The 17,901-nt window shown below is 43.1% G+C and overlaps 1 protein-coding gene across 1 annotated transcript in view; it reads right to left on the bottom strand.

Moving 5' to 3' along the window:
• Nucleotides 1-17,901, bottom strand: part of DNAH8 (dynein axonemal heavy chain 8) — a 338,579-nt gene that overhangs the window by 78,981 nt on the left and 241,697 nt on the right. The window contains exons 68-69 of the mRNA XM_061624897.1: nucleotides 16,893-17,069; nucleotides 16,229-16,396 (exon numbers count right to left, since the gene is read on the bottom strand). Of these exons, the coding sequence (XP_061480881.1) occupies nucleotides 16,229-16,396; nucleotides 16,893-17,069 (345 nt within the window). The remainder of the gene's footprint in view (nucleotides 1-16,228; nucleotides 16,397-16,892; nucleotides 17,070-17,901) is intronic.

Genomic DNA, 17,901 nt, shown 5'->3' with positions numbered 1-17,901 from the left:
TTACCTTGCCAGTTACATGTACCCAGCAGGATGATAAAACCCTCCTCCAGGGGACTCTTAAATCTAAGAAAGTCACTGGATAAATCCAAATATTTACTCAGACAGTTATGAAGGGCTGCAATTGTTCAGAGGAGCAAACCAGAGCTTAATATTTACTTAGTTATAAAGGCTGCAACTGTTTAGAGGAGCAAACTGGAGTTTTAAATCGTTGTAAGTCACCCAGGAATCTGTTGGTGAAAGGCAGGACTAAACTAAGAAACTATCACCTTAATAGATAGGGCAGAAAACCTGATGTAATTTGAAAAAGCTTAATTTACGTTATCTTGCTTAGTTACATTTACCCAGCAGTATAACAATAAGATCTTCCTCCAGGGGATCCTTAAAGCTCCTAAGGAAGTCACTGGATAAAGCCAAATATTCACTCAGATAGTTATGAAGGAGTTCAACTGTTCAGAGGAGCAAACTGAAGTTATGATCTGAAGCTCATGAGGCAATTCATATGCCTACCTAACACTGAGCTCTCAAGACGAGCCACTGGGTTTTTCTACTATTGCCCCTGAAAACAGCCTGCTGCTGTTCAGGCCTTGGGAAAAAGAGAATTAGGGTCTCTGTGAAGAATAGAAGACTACTGTTCTAGTGCCTCCCCACCCCCAAAAAATGGTGGGAACTCCTCAGCAGAGGACTATGCCACAACTGTGCCCAAGGGTTCTGAGGAAAAAAAACTAACTCCATTCCACAGTCACTGGACAGACTAGGACCCATTGTAAACATAAGTACCATAGGGTGAGAGGAGAACCCCTCAAGTTCTTCCTCTGAAGTGCAGCAGAGAGTGAAAAAGCACTGCACATTTCTGTCAAGCACAAACAGCGTCCTCAACCAAACACTGCTGCTCTGGTGCAATATCTGAGGAGGTATACTTGGAAGGCCCCAGCTTGGATGTCTTCTGCTTGCTTACCTTAGGGCCTGAGGAGACCAAGCAACCAAGGACTGAGAAGATTTTGATGATACTAACTCTCAGGGTGCTACCTCACAGGGCTGGTCATTAACATGGTGTATGTGCACATTGTAGAGGGATGTGGCACCCAGGCATAACACACAGGAAGAGATGCACACACAGAAGAAGGGTGCAGTAACCAAAATTCAACACATGCACAGGTAGAAGTGGTGTGGTGGAATAGAAGAAACCAGGGCACATGCACACAGTAGAGGGATGCAGTATTCAGATGTCAACATACACACAGGAAGAGAGGTGTGATGGACATTGGGGGCCAAACCCACATGCACATGGTAGAGGGGTGCAATGAAGCCCAAATTGCAGTTCAACATTCCTTCCGATGGAAAACAGGCGCTGAAGCCACACAGACATGGTAGAGGAGAGCAGTGAAGCCCAAATTGCAGGTCAATATTCCTTCTGGTGGAAATAAGGGCGAAAGACACATGCACACGGTAAAGGAATGCAGTGAAGCCCAAGACACAAGTCAACATTCTCATCAAAATCTTTTTTTTTTAGCTTTCCCCTTATAACTTCTCTCTTTGTCCAAGACAAGAAGGGAAGACAAGCAGAGAGTAAAGAACAAGGACAGGCTAGATAGTAACAGAAAAGACGACCAAAAAACAAATTTTCTCGCTCTTTTTTTTTAAACAGGAAACCACCTAAACCACCACAGAGGAGGAAAAGGGCAGGAAATGCCTTTAAGAAAATGGTAGCTGGGCAAGGAAAACTGAGGAAAAGTGCCAAAATGGACAGGGATACCTGGCAAACAGAAGAAAAAACTGGGGATTGAGAGGCAGCACATCTGTACAACCCCCTGAGGCAGATGGGGAATTTGCCAATGGAGTTGCAGCCGTGAGCTCTGAATGGCGCACATAAGCTGGGAGGAGCGACCATGGCTGGGAGAGAAAAGTCTGTGGTCCAGGTAAGGAGACAGGGCCAGGGCGCAGGCCAGAGCAGGAGTAACCATTGCCGGGGCCAATGGGGGCCAGCAGAAGAAGAGGCCACAAGGAGAAGCCAGGCAGTGGGGCAAAGCCGGTGCTGCAAGCTCTGAGGAGCAAGTGGTGGCAAGGACAGAAGCAAGCTCTGAGGGCAAGCACAGCAAGGAGAGGCCGCAAGGAGCCGGGCAGTGGGGTGAAGCTGCCACAGCTGCATGCTCTGATGGGCAAGTAGCAGCAAGGACAGCCAGAGCTGGAAAAGCAAACTCTGAACAGTAAGCAGAGAGGAGGGACAGGGCCACAAGGAGGATGACACCGGAGGCAGCAAAAAGGTTAGCCTCAGGGGGAAAGGCTGACAACCCCACTAACAGGGAACAAAATGAAAAAAAAAATTCAGTACAAGTAAATACAAAAAATACAAGTAATACAAGAAGAAATAAAAAGGGAGATACAGGAACAGACTCACAGAAAACTGACTAAGCAGAATGAGCTAAGGCTGAAAAGATCTGCATCAGACAAAGGCAGGAATGGACTGGGGTGAAGACTGGAAAGAACAACTCAAGTCATGACTCCTGTGCATTTCTGCCTTTGGACACTAGGTAACGCTACAACCCACCTGCCTGTTGACATGCTACCTGGAAAAAGCCACACTCTCTCTCTCACTCAGGCACAGGTCATGCCTAGTAGTCATTTATAGCTGCAGAGGAAAATACAATACTTTCAGACCATTAAAAATGTGTATTATGCGTGTTCCTATCTTGTACAAGGATTACTAGATAAAAATATATGGATCCTAAAAAGAGTGAGCAGAGTTCTCCTCATGGAATATGTTTTTTCTGCCCCCACCTGCACTATCAAGACAACCTGTGAGGGTTAAGGGACCCTCTGGAATGTTGTTTGATACAGCACAGGAGGCTGCAACTAGTGGAAAGGGACTGTTGGTCTTACCTGAAGATGAGGCATGAGCTCCCCCACCCACTCAAAGACAGGATCACAGACAATGCAAAGAAGACATTTGCTGACACCCTCCGTGGCCTCTCAGTTAGCTCTAGGCCAAGCTCAGAACAAAACTAAAATTAAACCAAACAAGCAACTATCACATACAAACATGATATCAACATTAACAATTCCCAAGGCAGTGCTATATCTTAGGATGAATGAAGAGCCAGTACCTCTTATGTGACAAATGAAGAACTGCAGAAAAATTTAATAGGTAGGCAGCCATGAAAAACAGAACTAGGGAGTGCATCTGTACACTCAAATAGAAATACCTTTCAAATAAGACAAAAGGCCCCTTCTGTGAGTGTAAGATGCACTCAGGTGGGATGCTGAGCTAACTCCATGTCAGGTGGGTAAAGATAGCTACCATACTGGAAGAACATGCTGTAACACACACCTAGCAAAGGCTGCCTCTGCCAAAGCATAGGTGTCAATCTTATAGTGCTTAGTAAATACATTAGGATTTGCTGGAGCGAAATTTGTAGGTACCCTTCTAAGTGATTTGTGTGAAACAAGCCAGCCTTGCTGCGCCTGCCTGTTTGATGTTATTAGCCACTGAGTGCTGTGACTGATGCGAGTTGGTGAGATGGAAACCAAGCAGTAGAAATCCCTGGGGTCCTAAAGAGCTGCTGTTTTGCCCCCCTTTTAGTCTACTTCTCCTGCTTCTGTCTTTTATTCTAGTCCTTGAAATCTCCATAGTTTGCCTTTCCTTTTCCCCCTAACAACCAGGATGCATCTTTCCTGTAATGGGTTCATCTGAGATCAAGTAGTGCCTACACAGTAAGTGAGGGCGACTGTTAAAGAATACCCCTATCCCCAAAAGGCAGATATGAAAACTTGCAAAGAGGCTTACACATGTCTCCTGCTTTGCAGAAGCTAAAATGCAGGGGCTCATTAAGAAGTCACTGTATAGTTAACATACAATACAATGGTATTGCTCAGAAGTAAGTCTCTATGTGTTTAATGGGGCTTACTTCCAGATAAGTGGGTACAGGATAGCAGGCTAGGCTTTGGTTTAAGGTTGTTATTGGAGAGAGACAGGGTTCTTTTGCCTTTAACAGCTGTATGAAATTCAACAGGTTAAACTTTTCCTAGTATGGAAATGTAATTATGGGAAAAGCTTCCCCATGTCTACTCTCTAATTTTGGGTTATGGCAAGCTCCCATGGTAGCCATTTTGGGTTATGCCACACCCTATGGCAGCCATTTTGTGACTGGTGTCCCTGGCACTCTTTCAAAATTTGAAATTTGTTCTCTAATCCAAAAAGGATAGCGACACCTGCCTTGGAGCCTCAGATGAGCTACTAGGATCACTACTATTTTGATGAAAACTCCGGGACCTGAAGTAAATCCAAAGGGCATTGTTCTGTATTGGTAATGTCTGCCTTCATAGCAAAGCCTCAGGTGCCTTTGTGCATGTTGTCAAGAAAGATACTTCTTTGTTTCAGTAAAATGGTTCCTTTGCTCAGACTTCTGGGTAGATAGTTGGCCTATGTGGAAAAGATTCTTTCCCACTAATTAGGCATGAGCTTATCTTTGCACCTTTGTGTTATCTGGCACAAGCTATTCTTCTAGGGGAAACTTCCTACTGGTGTGGAAATCATATATCGAACAGATGGAAAGCTTTTTAATCTCAGTAGGCTGAAAGCAAAAAGTAAGGTAATGTCAACCTCTGTCATAGAACTTCAATATGCCGTTGATAATGTAGTCTCGGCACATTCAGAGAAAGATCTTCAAACTATCCTAAATGTCTTTGCAAAAGCATATGGAAAGTTTGGGCTCTCACTTAATATTAAAAAACCAAAGTGCTTCATCAATAGAGGTGAACTAATCCCTCTATAGCACCATCAATCCAGCTTAATGGTGTGACACTGGAGAACGTTGATCACTTCCCCTATCTTGGCAGCTATCTCTTTGTAACAGCTGACATTGATGCTAAAATTCAATATCGTCTGAGCTCTGCTAGTGCCGCATTCTCCTGAATGAAGCGTAGAGTGTTCAATGATCAGGATATTCGCAGGGAGACCTGTGATGTTCCTGCTTGTAGGGTAAATATGGTAAGTGCTGTTTATATAGAAGACATATGGTAAGTGGAGTGAAAGAGGAGGGGGGAGTACATGAGCAGTAGAATGCTGGATGATTGGCTGAGCGTTTGAGTGGCTGGGAGTATAAATGGAAGAATGACAGTTGAATCTGGGTGGATGTTAGTAGGGTGGAGAAGAAGGTGTTTGGTGGTGGATGTTAGTAGGGTGGAGAAGAAGGTGTTTGAGGGTGGATGTTGGGAGTGTGGAGAAAGAGGTGTTTGAGGGTGGAGGTCAGGAGTGTGGAGAAAGAGGGAGTTGGAGTTCTGATTAATAATAAGTCAAGTACAAAACAGGAATAGATGAAACCATATGCTTGTGAAACATTCTAAAACTAATCTTGTTATTTCTGATATTTAATAAATACTTATTTGGTTTACCAAAGGCCTGATCCTTGGCTGGGGGATATACATACCAGAAGGGAGGGCAAGGTAATTACCAAGCCTGAACAGAAACAGTATCTAATGGTGGCAGCGGTGAAGGGAGGATTAATAACAATTTAAGTATCCAGAGCAACCCAGAGTTGTATGCGTTATCTATAAAGATACAAGGGAGCTGGAAACAGGATAAGCACGCAGTCACAAAAGTAACCAGCTAGAGAGAGACTCAGGCAAAGTCTCTGGAAGTATTGGTTATAGGACGTGACTGGTGGTGCTGCCTAGCAGGGGGATCTAGTGAGATCTGTGCTAGAGTGGAGTGAGAAACCATATAAAGGACGGTCCGGACTGGTGGTATCCCTGGTGGTGCCTAGTGAAAGGCAGTAGCCACAAGCAGGTGGGAACCTGACAGGGAGAACCAGGGAAGGGCATCACATGTGGTGGCTGTAGCGGTGGGATACGAACAATAGAGAGTCCCTAGAAGTGGTGTGGCAAAAAGAAATAACAAATAAAGATTACTTGTGACTGGCAAAGAGTGTGTGGCAAGGTGTGAGTGAACTCCTAAAACATGGCTGAATATATAAAGATGAAAAGAGAGGAGCTGGTGGAGAAGTGCATAACATTCAATTTACCTCACGAGGGTAAAGGGGTAGATGAATTGCGAGTAGCACTGATAGCATTCGCATCTGTCCAACAAAAACAACCTGTCAGAGAAGAGAACCCAGAAGGGTATTCAAGCAATCCCGCTTATATAGAGTATTTAGGAGAGAAGTTGAGAAAGGAAAGTGAGGAAAAAGGACAGAGAGATTGAGATGATGAAACTGAGGATGGAGATTGGGGAAAAAGAAAAGCAGCGGGAGTTGGAAATTGAGAGAATGAGAGTGGATGCTGAAATACAGGTGGAAAAGTTAAAATTTGAAAGAGAGAAGTTTCATTCTGATGAAACAAGAAAGGACAGAAATGAAACAAAGATAAAGGTTACACCAAAAGATTTTGCGGTGTTTGAACCTGGACAAGACCCACAGATTTACCTCAACACCTTCGAAAAGGCAGCTCAAATGTGGGGGCTACCGGAGGATAAATATATGCAATGTTTATGAAATCTGATCAAAGGGGAATTGGCTGAGGTATACCAATATTTCCCCTCAGACAGGCCCGTCACATATGCCGAGTTTAAAGAGGCAGTGTACAAAAGATTCAGACTGGGACCTGACTACTTTAGGAAGTTATTTCAAAACTGTCAGATCCAAGCAGGGAGGTCTTTTGTTGAACTGCGAGCAAAATTGATGGACATATTTGGAAAGTGGATGGGAAGTGCCAACGCTCAGTCAGTGGAAGAGGTGAAAAGCCTCATGATACTGGATCAATTATACCATCAGTTACCACCAGAAATAAGGCTCCTGGTCAAAGACCGTTCCCCTACATCTGTTCAAGAGGCCGCAGAGTTGGCAGATCACTTTGCCTCCAATAGAACTGGCTGGGTGGGGAAAACATCAAGAGAGTTTAAACCCAGACCATATAATGGTGGCAGAAAGGATGTGGTACCACAGCGAGTGAGTCGTCCAATAAAGTCTGAAGGGCACAGGACACCCCAGAGTGGATCTGTGTACCCTAAAATGGAGGAGAAATTATGTTATAAATGTGGTAGACCGAGGCACCTACGTTTTCAATGTGAGGTTGCCAACCCCATTGGTAATCCTGCTCAGGGAAGGGCAGTGAAAACAGAACCAAGGGAGTTAGAAACGAAGAAGGTTCAGTTCTGCCAGATAAACTGGACAAATGTAAAAGACTTTGATTCGAGTCTGAGGGAAGAAGTGAGTGTGCAAGGGGCAAATTATTGGGCATTGCTTGATACTGGTGCCGCTCAGACGTTACTGAGGCCAGATTTGATAAAATCTGAGGAAATATTACCGCAGGAAACGGTGACAATCCAAGGAGTGAGGGGTGAACCAGAAAGCATACCCATGGCCCTGATAAAATTAAAGTGGAGAGGAAAGGAGGAAATATGTAAAGTAGGTATTAATGCCCAACAACAAGAACCAGTGATACTGGGAAGAGATGTTATGGGGGCACAAGGAAAAATATATGTGGTGACCAGACAACAACTTGGCAAAGCAACAGAAACCATATTAACAGAGGCCGAAGAAAACAGGGTGGAACCTGTTATCGAGCCTAAGGTCGCCATAGCAACCCCTGGCAGGCCTGCTAAAAGAGACAAACTGTATCGAATGGTCTCTAGTGAAGAGGCAGAGCAGTTCAGGGAAGAGCTGGATAAGGATGCAAGTTTGAAGCAAAGTTACTGGTATGATAGAACAGCCAGAGAACGTGTGTATGATGTGGGAGATATGGTTATGGCATTCATACCCAGGAAACATGATAAATTACAGGCCAACTGGGAGGGACCATATACCATAAGGGAAAAGCTTGACACAGTGACGTATGTGATAACCACAGACCAATTAAAAAAGCATAAAGTGGTTCATTTAAATATGTTGAAACCTTATCACACCAGGGATGCAAAGGTGTTGCAAGTTACCTTATTCCCTGAGGGAAGTGGGCCTGAACTTCCAGATTTGGTACAGGAAAGCAAAGCAAAAGGAGGGGTAGATCAATTGGAATGGTCGGAGGAGGTGAAGGAAGAAGTCAAGAAAGAGATTCTAAGAGTTTAAAAAAATTATGGGGATCTCTTCAGCAATAAACCTGGCCGAACCAGTATAGCTAGACATTCAATTGATACTGGAAATCATGCCCCAATCAGATCTGTTCTGTACCGTGTGAATGGGAAAGTTTTGAATGAAATTAGAAAGGAGGTTGAAGACATGTTGGAACTAGGAGTGATCAGGGAATCCATCAGTCCCTGGGCCTCAAGTATTGTACTGGTTCCGAAAAAAGATGGAACCACAAGGTTTTGTATTGATTATCGTTTAATCAATAAAATTACTGTCCCAGATGCTTATCCTATGCCTAGGGTGGACGCAATGTTAGAGCTATTGGGAGCAGCAACCATTATCTCTACCATAGATCTGTGTAAAGGATTTTGGCAGAGGGAATTAGATGAGCAATCCAGAGCCAAAACTGCCTTCAGTACAACAGATGGGTTATACGAGTTTGTGACTTTACCCATGGGACTAAGGAACTCACCAAGTTCTTTTCAGAGACTAATTAATACTGTGTTGCGAGGCATGTCAGATTTCGCAGTGGCCTATATAGATGATGTGGCCATTTTCAGCAAGTCGGTGCCTGAGCATGTCCAACACCTGACAGCAGTATTAGAGGCATTTAAGAAAGAAGGGCTAACAATAAAAGCCAAGAAATGCCAGTTTGGGTTGAATGAAGTGATCTATTTAGGACATAAGGTGGGGAGTGGGAAAATAACCCCCTTATGGAGCAAAGTTGAGGCAATACAATCGTGGCCCATCCCCTTAACTAAGAAACAAGTTAGGGCATTTTTAGGTGTGGCTGGTTTTTACCGTAAATTTGTAAAAGATTTTGGGGGAATCGCAACCCCCTTGCATGAGCTAACAAGGAAAAAGTGTGCTGAGAGTGTGGTGTGGACGGATGAATGTCAAAAGGCTTTTGACCTTCTGAAGCAAGCCTTGTGCCAAGGGCCTGTATTAATAGCACCAGATTACGAGCAACCATTCATCGTGGCTACGGATGCGTCGGACCTAGCGCTGGGAGTCGTCTTGCTACAAGAGAGAGGAGGCACCAGACATCCAGTGGCGTATCTTAGTCGCAAGCTGACATCGAGGGAGAAGAATTATTCGTCGGTCCAAAAGGAGTGCCTAGCGGTCGTGTGGGGACTGAGCAAGTTGCGCCCATACGTGTGGGGACGAAGATTTATTGTGACAACGGATCATCGAGCATTGTTATGGTTACAGACTATGAAAAATCATAACACTATGCTGCAGAGGTGGGCTCTACAACATTACCAGGTGGACTTCAAGTTCATAAAAGGCAAGGACAATGTATTGGCCGATGAACTTTCAAGGCAGGTGGCCAGGACTGCAGTGACGTGACCCAGACATGGGTGCAAAAAAGACATTTCCCCAAAGAGACTTGTTTTTTATTGTTAACACGTCATATGAATCCTAGAGCAGGAATAATACTTTGCTGTTATTTTTAAGCGGGGGGGAAATGTGATGTTCTTGCTTGTAGGGTAAATATGGTAAGTGCTGTTTATATAGAAGACATATGGTAAGTGGAGTGAAAGAGGAGGGGGGAGTACATGAGCAGTATTATTTCTGATATTTAATAAATACTTATTTGGTTTACCAAAGGCCTGATCCTTGGCTGGGGGATATACATACCAGAAGGGAGGGCAAGGTAATTACCAAGGCTGAACAGAAACAGTATCTAATGGTGGCAGCGGTGAAGGGAGGAATAATAACAATTCAAGTATCCAGAGCAACCCAGAATTGTATGCGTTATCTACATAGATACAAGGGGGTTGGGAACAGCATAAGCACGCAGTCACAAAAGTAACCAGCTAGAGAGAGACTCAGGCAAAGTCTCTGGGAGTATTGGTTATAGGACGTGACTGGTGGTGCTGCCTAGCAGGGGGATCTAGTGTGATCTGTGCTAGAGCGGAGTGAGAAACCTTATAAAGGACGGTCCAGACTGGTGGTATCCCTGGTGGTGCCTAGTGAAAGGCAGTAGCCACAAGCAGGTGGGAACCTGACAGGGAGAACCAGGGAAGGGCATCACATGTGGTGGCTGTAGCGGTGGGATACGAACAATATCTTCTCCACACTCCTGACCTCCACCCTCAAACACCTCTTTCTCCACACTCCTGACCTCCACCCTCAAACACCTCTTTCTCCACACTCCCAACATCCACCACCAAACACCTTCTTCTCCACCCTACTAACATCCACCTCGATTCAACTGTCATTCTTCCATTTATACTCCCAGCCATTCAAACACTCAGCCAATCATCCAGCATTCTACTGCTCATGTACTCCCCCCCTCCTCTTTCACTCCAGTTACCATATGTCTTCTACATAAACAGCACTTATATTTACCCTACAAGCAGGAACATCACAAGACCAACATGCTTATTTACAAAACCATTGTACTACCGACCTTACTGTACGCCTGTAAAACATGGACCATTTAGAAACACCACTCCCAACTTCTTGAAAGATTCCACCAACGCTGCCTCCTGAAAATTCTGCAAATTTCTTGGGAAGACAAACGGACTAATGTTAGCTTTTTGGAAGAAGCAAAGACTACCAGTGTTGAAACAATGATCCTTCAACATCAACTTCGCTGGACTGACCATGTTGTTCGAATGCCTGATCACCATCTTCCAAAGCAGCTACTTTACTCCCAACTTAAGAATGGAAAAAGGAATATTGGTGGACAGCAAAAGAGGTTTAAAGATGTGCTTAAAGTGAATCTAAAAAAATGTAACATGAGCATTGAGAACTGGGAAGTCTTGGCCCATGAACATCCCAAATGGAGCTGGGCTATTATCAAAGGTGCTATGGACTTTGAAGAAGCATGAATACAGGGCAAAAGGGACAAACAAGCTAAGCAGAAGGCACATCAAACAAATCCTCATCGTGACCATCTTCCATCTGGAAACTTATGTCCTCACTGTGGGAGGCTGTGTGGATCCAGAATTAGCCTCCATAGTCACCTACGGACCCACTGTTAAAGATCTTATCTTGGAAGGCAATCTTACTTGGCCATGAGTAATTGCCAATGAATGAAATGAATGAATGATTCTTCAAGGCTATGATGGCAGCCCTGCCCTGCCTAGAATGGACGCCTCTCTAGTGAGATACACTATGTCTTTTCCTATAAAAGTAGTTTTGCCTCTTTGATGTGTCACATCCTGGTACCTGATACCTGTGAACATCTCAATGTTACTTGCTAGTTTTTTGTGGGGTGAATTGTCCTGTTGGTTTGTATTAGAGTTAGGCAACTTAGCTTTTGTTATTTTTATTCTTGTCTTATAATTCCCAAATGTACTTCTGTATTCTCAATAGCCTTTTATAACTATGTTTTTCACTGGTATATGGGTTCTTCTTTTATGCTGCTATTTTAAAATAATTATTAACACATCTACCTCTTCTATTTTGGTGTGGTTTCTTGGAACTGAGCTTTGATACTAAAACCAGTTCTTGGCCTCTTGGTCAAACTGCCACTGAGTAACTTTTTTGGGCTTGAGGCTCAAGGGTCAGAGAGCTTGATTTTTAGCCCTTGTCTTATTGAATCTCAAGTGATGTCTGGAGCACAGCTGGGGAGTCTCCTGGCCCAGGTTGGTTGGATTTAAAGTGTGGGTGGCAGCTTCTACCTTGCTAGGTTGGTTCTTATCCTGGTCTTTTGGCACCTACTACACCAATAAGGAACTGGTCTACAGATTTGGGGCTCCAGTGTTCTTGACACACATGATTGATGGGAGCATATAGGTATGCAGGTGAGATCAACAGATGCTAAGAAGTCCATGGGATGCAGAGCTTCCTTTAGCGATGCTGAAGTCTCCATACAAAACTTGTGGTAAATCGTGAACTGGTTCAGGAACTTGAAACTTAATATGGTCCAAAGTGTTCCATTCTTTTTCAACATTACAAAAAAGATCTTAACCCTTGGAATCAGCTGTACCACTGCAATGTCTGAAAGATGCTGAATGGCCATCTGTACAGCCTCCTTCTTATATGGTCTAGAAGAAATTGGTGAAGGGAGAAACCAGTGAGGCAATTGACACCAATGTTCCAGATGCAGACCCTGACAGATGGTGCTGAGAACCCAACAATCTGCTATCACTGACTGTCAGCAGGCAGACAAGTTGAGGAGACAATCCACCACCAGAGAGTTTGGAGCATCAAAAGTGCTTTTCTGTTCCTTTGGAGTAACCTGAATTGCAAAATCTGGTGGAGCAGTGCTCCTGACCTTTAGATTGGAACCTTGATCTATTCCAGGTGGGACAGGACTTCAAAAATGGTCTGCCTCCATCTGTAATGGATCAAAAGGACTGGTGGGGATGAAAGAAGCAACGAAAAGCCCCCTTTTTCTCCTTCTTGTAAGGTGATGGCATTCTCTTCTGCTTGTCCTTAGACTTTATCACAATGTCCTTAAGAGCTTCCTCCCCAAAACAATTTGACTCTGACAAAAGGCTCTGTTGCTAGATTAAGGTGTACCCTTCTTTGATTCCAACTACAGAAACTCAGAAGAGGTCCTACAATATGAGGCTATGCAAGCAGAAACCTCCTGAGTCCTAACAGACCAGCACCAGTAGCAAAGTACGGGCTGGCAGACTGAAGGGAGAAAGGCCACAATAAAGCCTAATTAAAAGTTCTGTTGTAAGCCAAATGCTGACAGGCAGCAGTGTACTTTTCAGTGCCCGCTGGGCAAGCTAGATATACGCATCTGCCATCTGTTTGGCATATGTGAACTAGATCCTGAGGAAGAACTGAACTTTTTTGCATGGCTTTTGGTGTAAATTGTGGCCTTCCTTATGCTTTGGTTTCTCAAAATATTAAAATGAAGAGTAGGAGTAGTTTAGACTACGAATCTGAAGAGTGCCTGGGAAGGCAAGCCAAAAGATATCTGAAACTACAGCTTAAGAATGGAGCATTTACTGTGTGTTATGTTGGCCTTAATGGGACTGTTTTATTGTGAAAGCTTTGAGCAACCACACTCAAAGGATCTCCGTAAACATTCTATGATTCAAGTTCATCAAAGCCTGGATAAAGTTTTAAATCTCACTGATTGTTGGATCTGTCATCAATTTACACACACTTTAAGAGATCCAACAGGCCTTTTCCAAGAGGTGGCACCCCCTGAAATTTGGAGCACCCCACAGGTAGCTACTTTATTGGCTTCAAAGTGGTTGACAACAACTCAGTGGTATCTTCAACATTATTCAGCAGGTTATGTAGACATATGGCTATGTAAAGATACCTCATTTCTCTTCCCCATGTGTCTGGAAAATAGAAAGGGATTGATGGAAGTGGGGGACATTCCAGAAAACCAATGCCAGTACATATTACACCTGAAGTCCACATCAGGGTTTTGGGTGGATGATGGAGATTGGGGAACTGAGGAGTGCATTAACAAAACACAGGATAAACCATTCTGGGAGATGTTTTTGTTAAAATTTAATAATCCATAGGGTAATGTTAGGCTATATAATTACCCTGTTTATAGCAAATGCAGGTCAAGTATTGAACAATGTTAGTTTGTTCCACAAGTCTGAATGTCCTGATATTTTTAATGGTACCCAAAAGAGAAATGGATCAGTATTGGAAGTAGCTCATCATGCAACATTATGTGCATATAATTCTTCTTTGAAGAATAAGACAACTTCACATACCAAGTGGGCCCAATATCCCTCATGTAGCAACCTTTGGAAGTACACTAACTTATTAGGTTCTGTAAATTATCTCACTGTGTGGCTTCAGACTCAAGGCTTATTCTTCGTTTGCGGGAACTCTGCATGCAAAGCATTACCACCAGGATGGAGTGGTAAACGTAAACATTTACAAAAACATATCTCATGAACATATAAGGAATATGGGAAGCTATGCACATAAAATTATTAAGCAAGCCTCTAACCCCCTCATTAACAGACCTTCATCTTTTCACTAATTCGCAAGGGCCTTATTCCCATATTTGGGTTTGGCAGAATCAGAAAAGGCTATAGTAAATCTGTCAGCAACTGTTGAAACAGTATTAAATAATACAGCTGATGCTATAATGGGACTACAGTCTGAGGTTTCCTCCCTAGCATCGGTACTAGTACAAAACAGAATAGTTTTAGACTACCTTACAGTATCAGCAGGAGGAGTTTGTGCTTTGGTAAACACTTCTTGCTGTATGTTAATAAACAAGGACAGATTGAAACTGATGTTCATAACATCAAGCAGGCTGCCTGAATATTACATAAGATTGCTGAAGACAAGGCCTGTGACTGGTGGGGTTGGCTTCCAGATGTCAGTGGATGGCTAAGAAGCTTGCTCAAATATTTAGTTATTGGGTTTGTAGTGATTATTGCTATTGTCATAAGCTTGCAAATCATCGTGTGTGGAGTGAAATGCTGTGTAAAAATTGTACTAAACAGGTTTTGAGTGTGTTAACCCCAAAAGACATAGAATTGATGGTTTTGAAGTTCAAGGATAGATGAAGAAAGCAAGAGGAGATTAAAGATATGATGCAGATAACAGTTGAATAGAAATGTGGAGGTAGAACCTCCAAAGGGGGGGAATTGATATAGCAGACATAAAGTAAGTGAATGATAAGACGGCACTGAGCAAGTTGCCTCTGGTCACGTATACAGGATGTGCTGTAAAGTGCTTATCTGAAACAGTAGGCGTATTGTCCCGCTCCCCTCAGAGGACTCATCCGAGGAGGAAGAGGAATGGGAGACCTCAGACCTAGGAGGGGGGACAAGCAAGGAGACAACTCAGGATCTTTCACCAGACATGGGGCAAGCCCCTGAGGGAGCCTGCCTGTTAGAGTTGGGAAGCGACTAGGAGTCTGCCCCTTCCCCAGCAAAGAGAAGACACCAACAGGTGTTGCAGCAATGAAGGCAATCAGCTCGATTAAGGAGCAGGAGAGCTTGCAAGAACACAGGCTGAGTGCAAGCACCTGGCCTTGAACACCAAGCATAAAAGACTGGAAGGAAAGAGAGACTTCTTGCTACAGTTAACGTCAAGCCTTGCTGCAGACATTGCTCCAGCTCCCCTGTTGACCTGTGCCTTGGATCCTGCCCTGCTTGATTGGATCTCTTGGTTTCTGGACCTTAAGGACTCGACTCCCCTACATTCCTCTTCGGCGCTTCCGAAACAGTAAAAACGCTGGCTGGCCCCCTGGTTCCTCCTGCCTAGCAGATTTATGGTCTGGCCGGTAGCTGGTATCTGTTAATTAGTTGACTGTGAATCCACCGCATTTGACAGGTATTGTATTCTTGGCATGCATGTGTCAGGAACAGAGTTTTGACACTTTTGAAGGAAAACCTTGAAACTACTCCATTGTTCTGCTGTGCTAGTATTCTTCCACTTCCCAGTACGCATGCGTACTTCATACTAGTAGTGCCTTTATAAAGAATGTATTGAAGTCTATGCATTGGAATTCACCTCTGTGCTTGGTATATGTGGTTCCCCAACGTGTTGCTGAATGAACTCACAGTTAATCAACCTGCAGGTGTGGTCCAATTATTTCCACATCACCTTCCCAATGACAAAGCCACAAGGTTCAGCACAATGTCACCTCTGCTTCTATAGCTCTTGCTACAAACTGTGTGGCATCTGTGGAAGCATCCACTACAAAACTCATGGCCCAGAAACTTTGAGAAGCATCTCGGGCAAACTTTCCAAATTTTGCTGAGAGTTGTCTAGGCCACAGAAGTGATGCAAACACTGACAACTTCTCATAGGGTATGAGGGGGAACAGGGTAAGGAAAGACACCTTGAAATATTCCATTTAAAAATGAAACCACAGGAAAGCAGAGGGGGCATCAGAACAAAGGAAAACCAACAGGAACACAAACTCCCCCCAACCCACAACAACGAATACACAAGCCTGTGTTGTATTACAGTTGTATTACACAAGGACACAGAAATAGACACTGTCCCTCAAGAGAAGACAGGATCAAACTGAGAGACCACAAGGGCTGTCAGCAAATGGCTTCTTGGAATTGCATGTGATCATGCTTTGGAGCGGTAGGGGAAGTTCATGTCCTACCTGAGTGCATCTTATATACATTGGAAAATTGGGTACTCTATTTTGTGCAAGCAGAAATGCCGTCCACTTAAACTAGGGCACCATTGGATCCAAACTATTGATTCCCCCTCCCTCCCAGTATTAAAAGCACTTATAAAAAAATGGTATTTACTTTCAAGGACTCTCCCCAGGATGGTTTCAAACAAGGCCTTTCTGGATCCATGGTAACTGCATCTATTTTCTTTTGAAATAGCAACAGACAAGAATCCATGATCCTCATGATGAGATGAGGTGGTTTGGCAAGTTTTCGAACTGTGGCAATATCTGCTGGTTTGATAGTCTGGAAAGGAAAATTTAATTTCATTTATTGTCTGGGTAAATTTTAAATAAACACAGGGAAATCTCATCTCCCTGGATTTAACATCCCACTTCTCTATACAACAGACAATATAAGGACTAATGTGGACTAATGAAACATGTTCAAACAGGGACATCAGAAATCTAAATGAAGCACAATCTTACCAGGCTATAGTATGTTATAGTAAACACACTCTTATATACTGCAGTATATTTCCTAAAACTACCACAGACAATGCACAGAGCCTCTGAGATAAGACAAGGTATTCATCAAAGAAAAAGAAAACAATGTTGAACAGATAGCACAAAGAATTCTATTTCAAACTTCGTTCATATTCAACAAATTTACTAGGTTTGCACCTGCACATTCAAAAACAGGCTTACAACACATTAACTACAGCACACAATTTATATATACTTTCTTCACTTAGAGGGCTTCAAGTGAATTGTGATTATACTTTTTTTAAAATGTCACTCACATTCAAAGCAGCTTCTGCTTCTTCTAATGCAGGTCTAGCTGCCTCCAACTTTGCCTCTGCTACTACTTTCTCTGAATCAATTTCATCTACAATTTTTTGTGCTTTATCTTTTACACCTTGAACTTCATTTTTCACTTTAGCTGATGCCTCAGCACTTACTGTCACTTCTGCTAGCACCTATTATAAAATAAAAATATGCAGCATAATATGATTATTTCTAGGAAAGCACTTGAAGTTTGGAATGAGAGATGGCTAGTAGGGTGAGCTAAAGGTTTTGCTTCCCCAAGCTCTTTAGGAACCAAATCCACAGAATCTAAATCATAATGAACTCACCATCAACTAGCTTCCCCTGCCCCCAAGCAATCTTAATTTTGTAAAGGGGGAGGGGGTGGGAGAAAATTTTACACATTTAATTAATACGTTGTCTAGGGATGGGTTCTGCTTGTCAGTGCTTGTACAACTGTATTCCATTGAACTGGCAGGCTGTCTGTTTTGGGACAGTTATTTTTCTGCTATCCTTTGCTTTTACCATTCTGATTTCTTCCCTCCCAAAAAATAACAATATTGTTGTCAATCTTTCAGAAAGAAAAGGAAAGTGGCTTTGCCTTTGCTCAGTGTACACCCACACATCTATTGTAATCCCCACTCTTCCTCCTCCTTCCAAATGTTATTGGATTCTTCCCCCCAGCTCTGGGAGAAAGTGAGAGATCATTTTAATGCAAAGTAAAGACAGACTGGTCAGTTTCACATTAGAACAGCAAAGATACAAGCTGAGCAAAGCCAAAACACAGACTTGTCAGTTTAACTTTAGCAAAGCAAACACACTGGCTGTTCAATTTCACAAGTAAAAGCATAGGCTTGTCAGTTTAAGTTTAGAAAAGTAAACACAGGTTGCTTAATTTCAGGTTAGCAAAGCAAACACATAGGCTTGTCAGTTTCAAGTTACCATGAGGAAGAGATGGGCTAGTCAGTTTCACAATAGCAAAGTACAATGTGGTTTTTAAAAAAT

The sequence above is a fragment of the Rhineura floridana genome, chromosome 4 (genome assembly GCF_030035675.1).
Source record: "Rhineura floridana isolate rRhiFlo1 chromosome 4, rRhiFlo1.hap2, whole genome shotgun sequence".
Lineage (NCBI taxonomy): Eukaryota > Metazoa > Chordata > Lepidosauria > Squamata > Rhineuridae > Rhineura > Rhineura floridana.
This window is presented reverse-complemented; position numbering and strand designations above follow the sequence as displayed.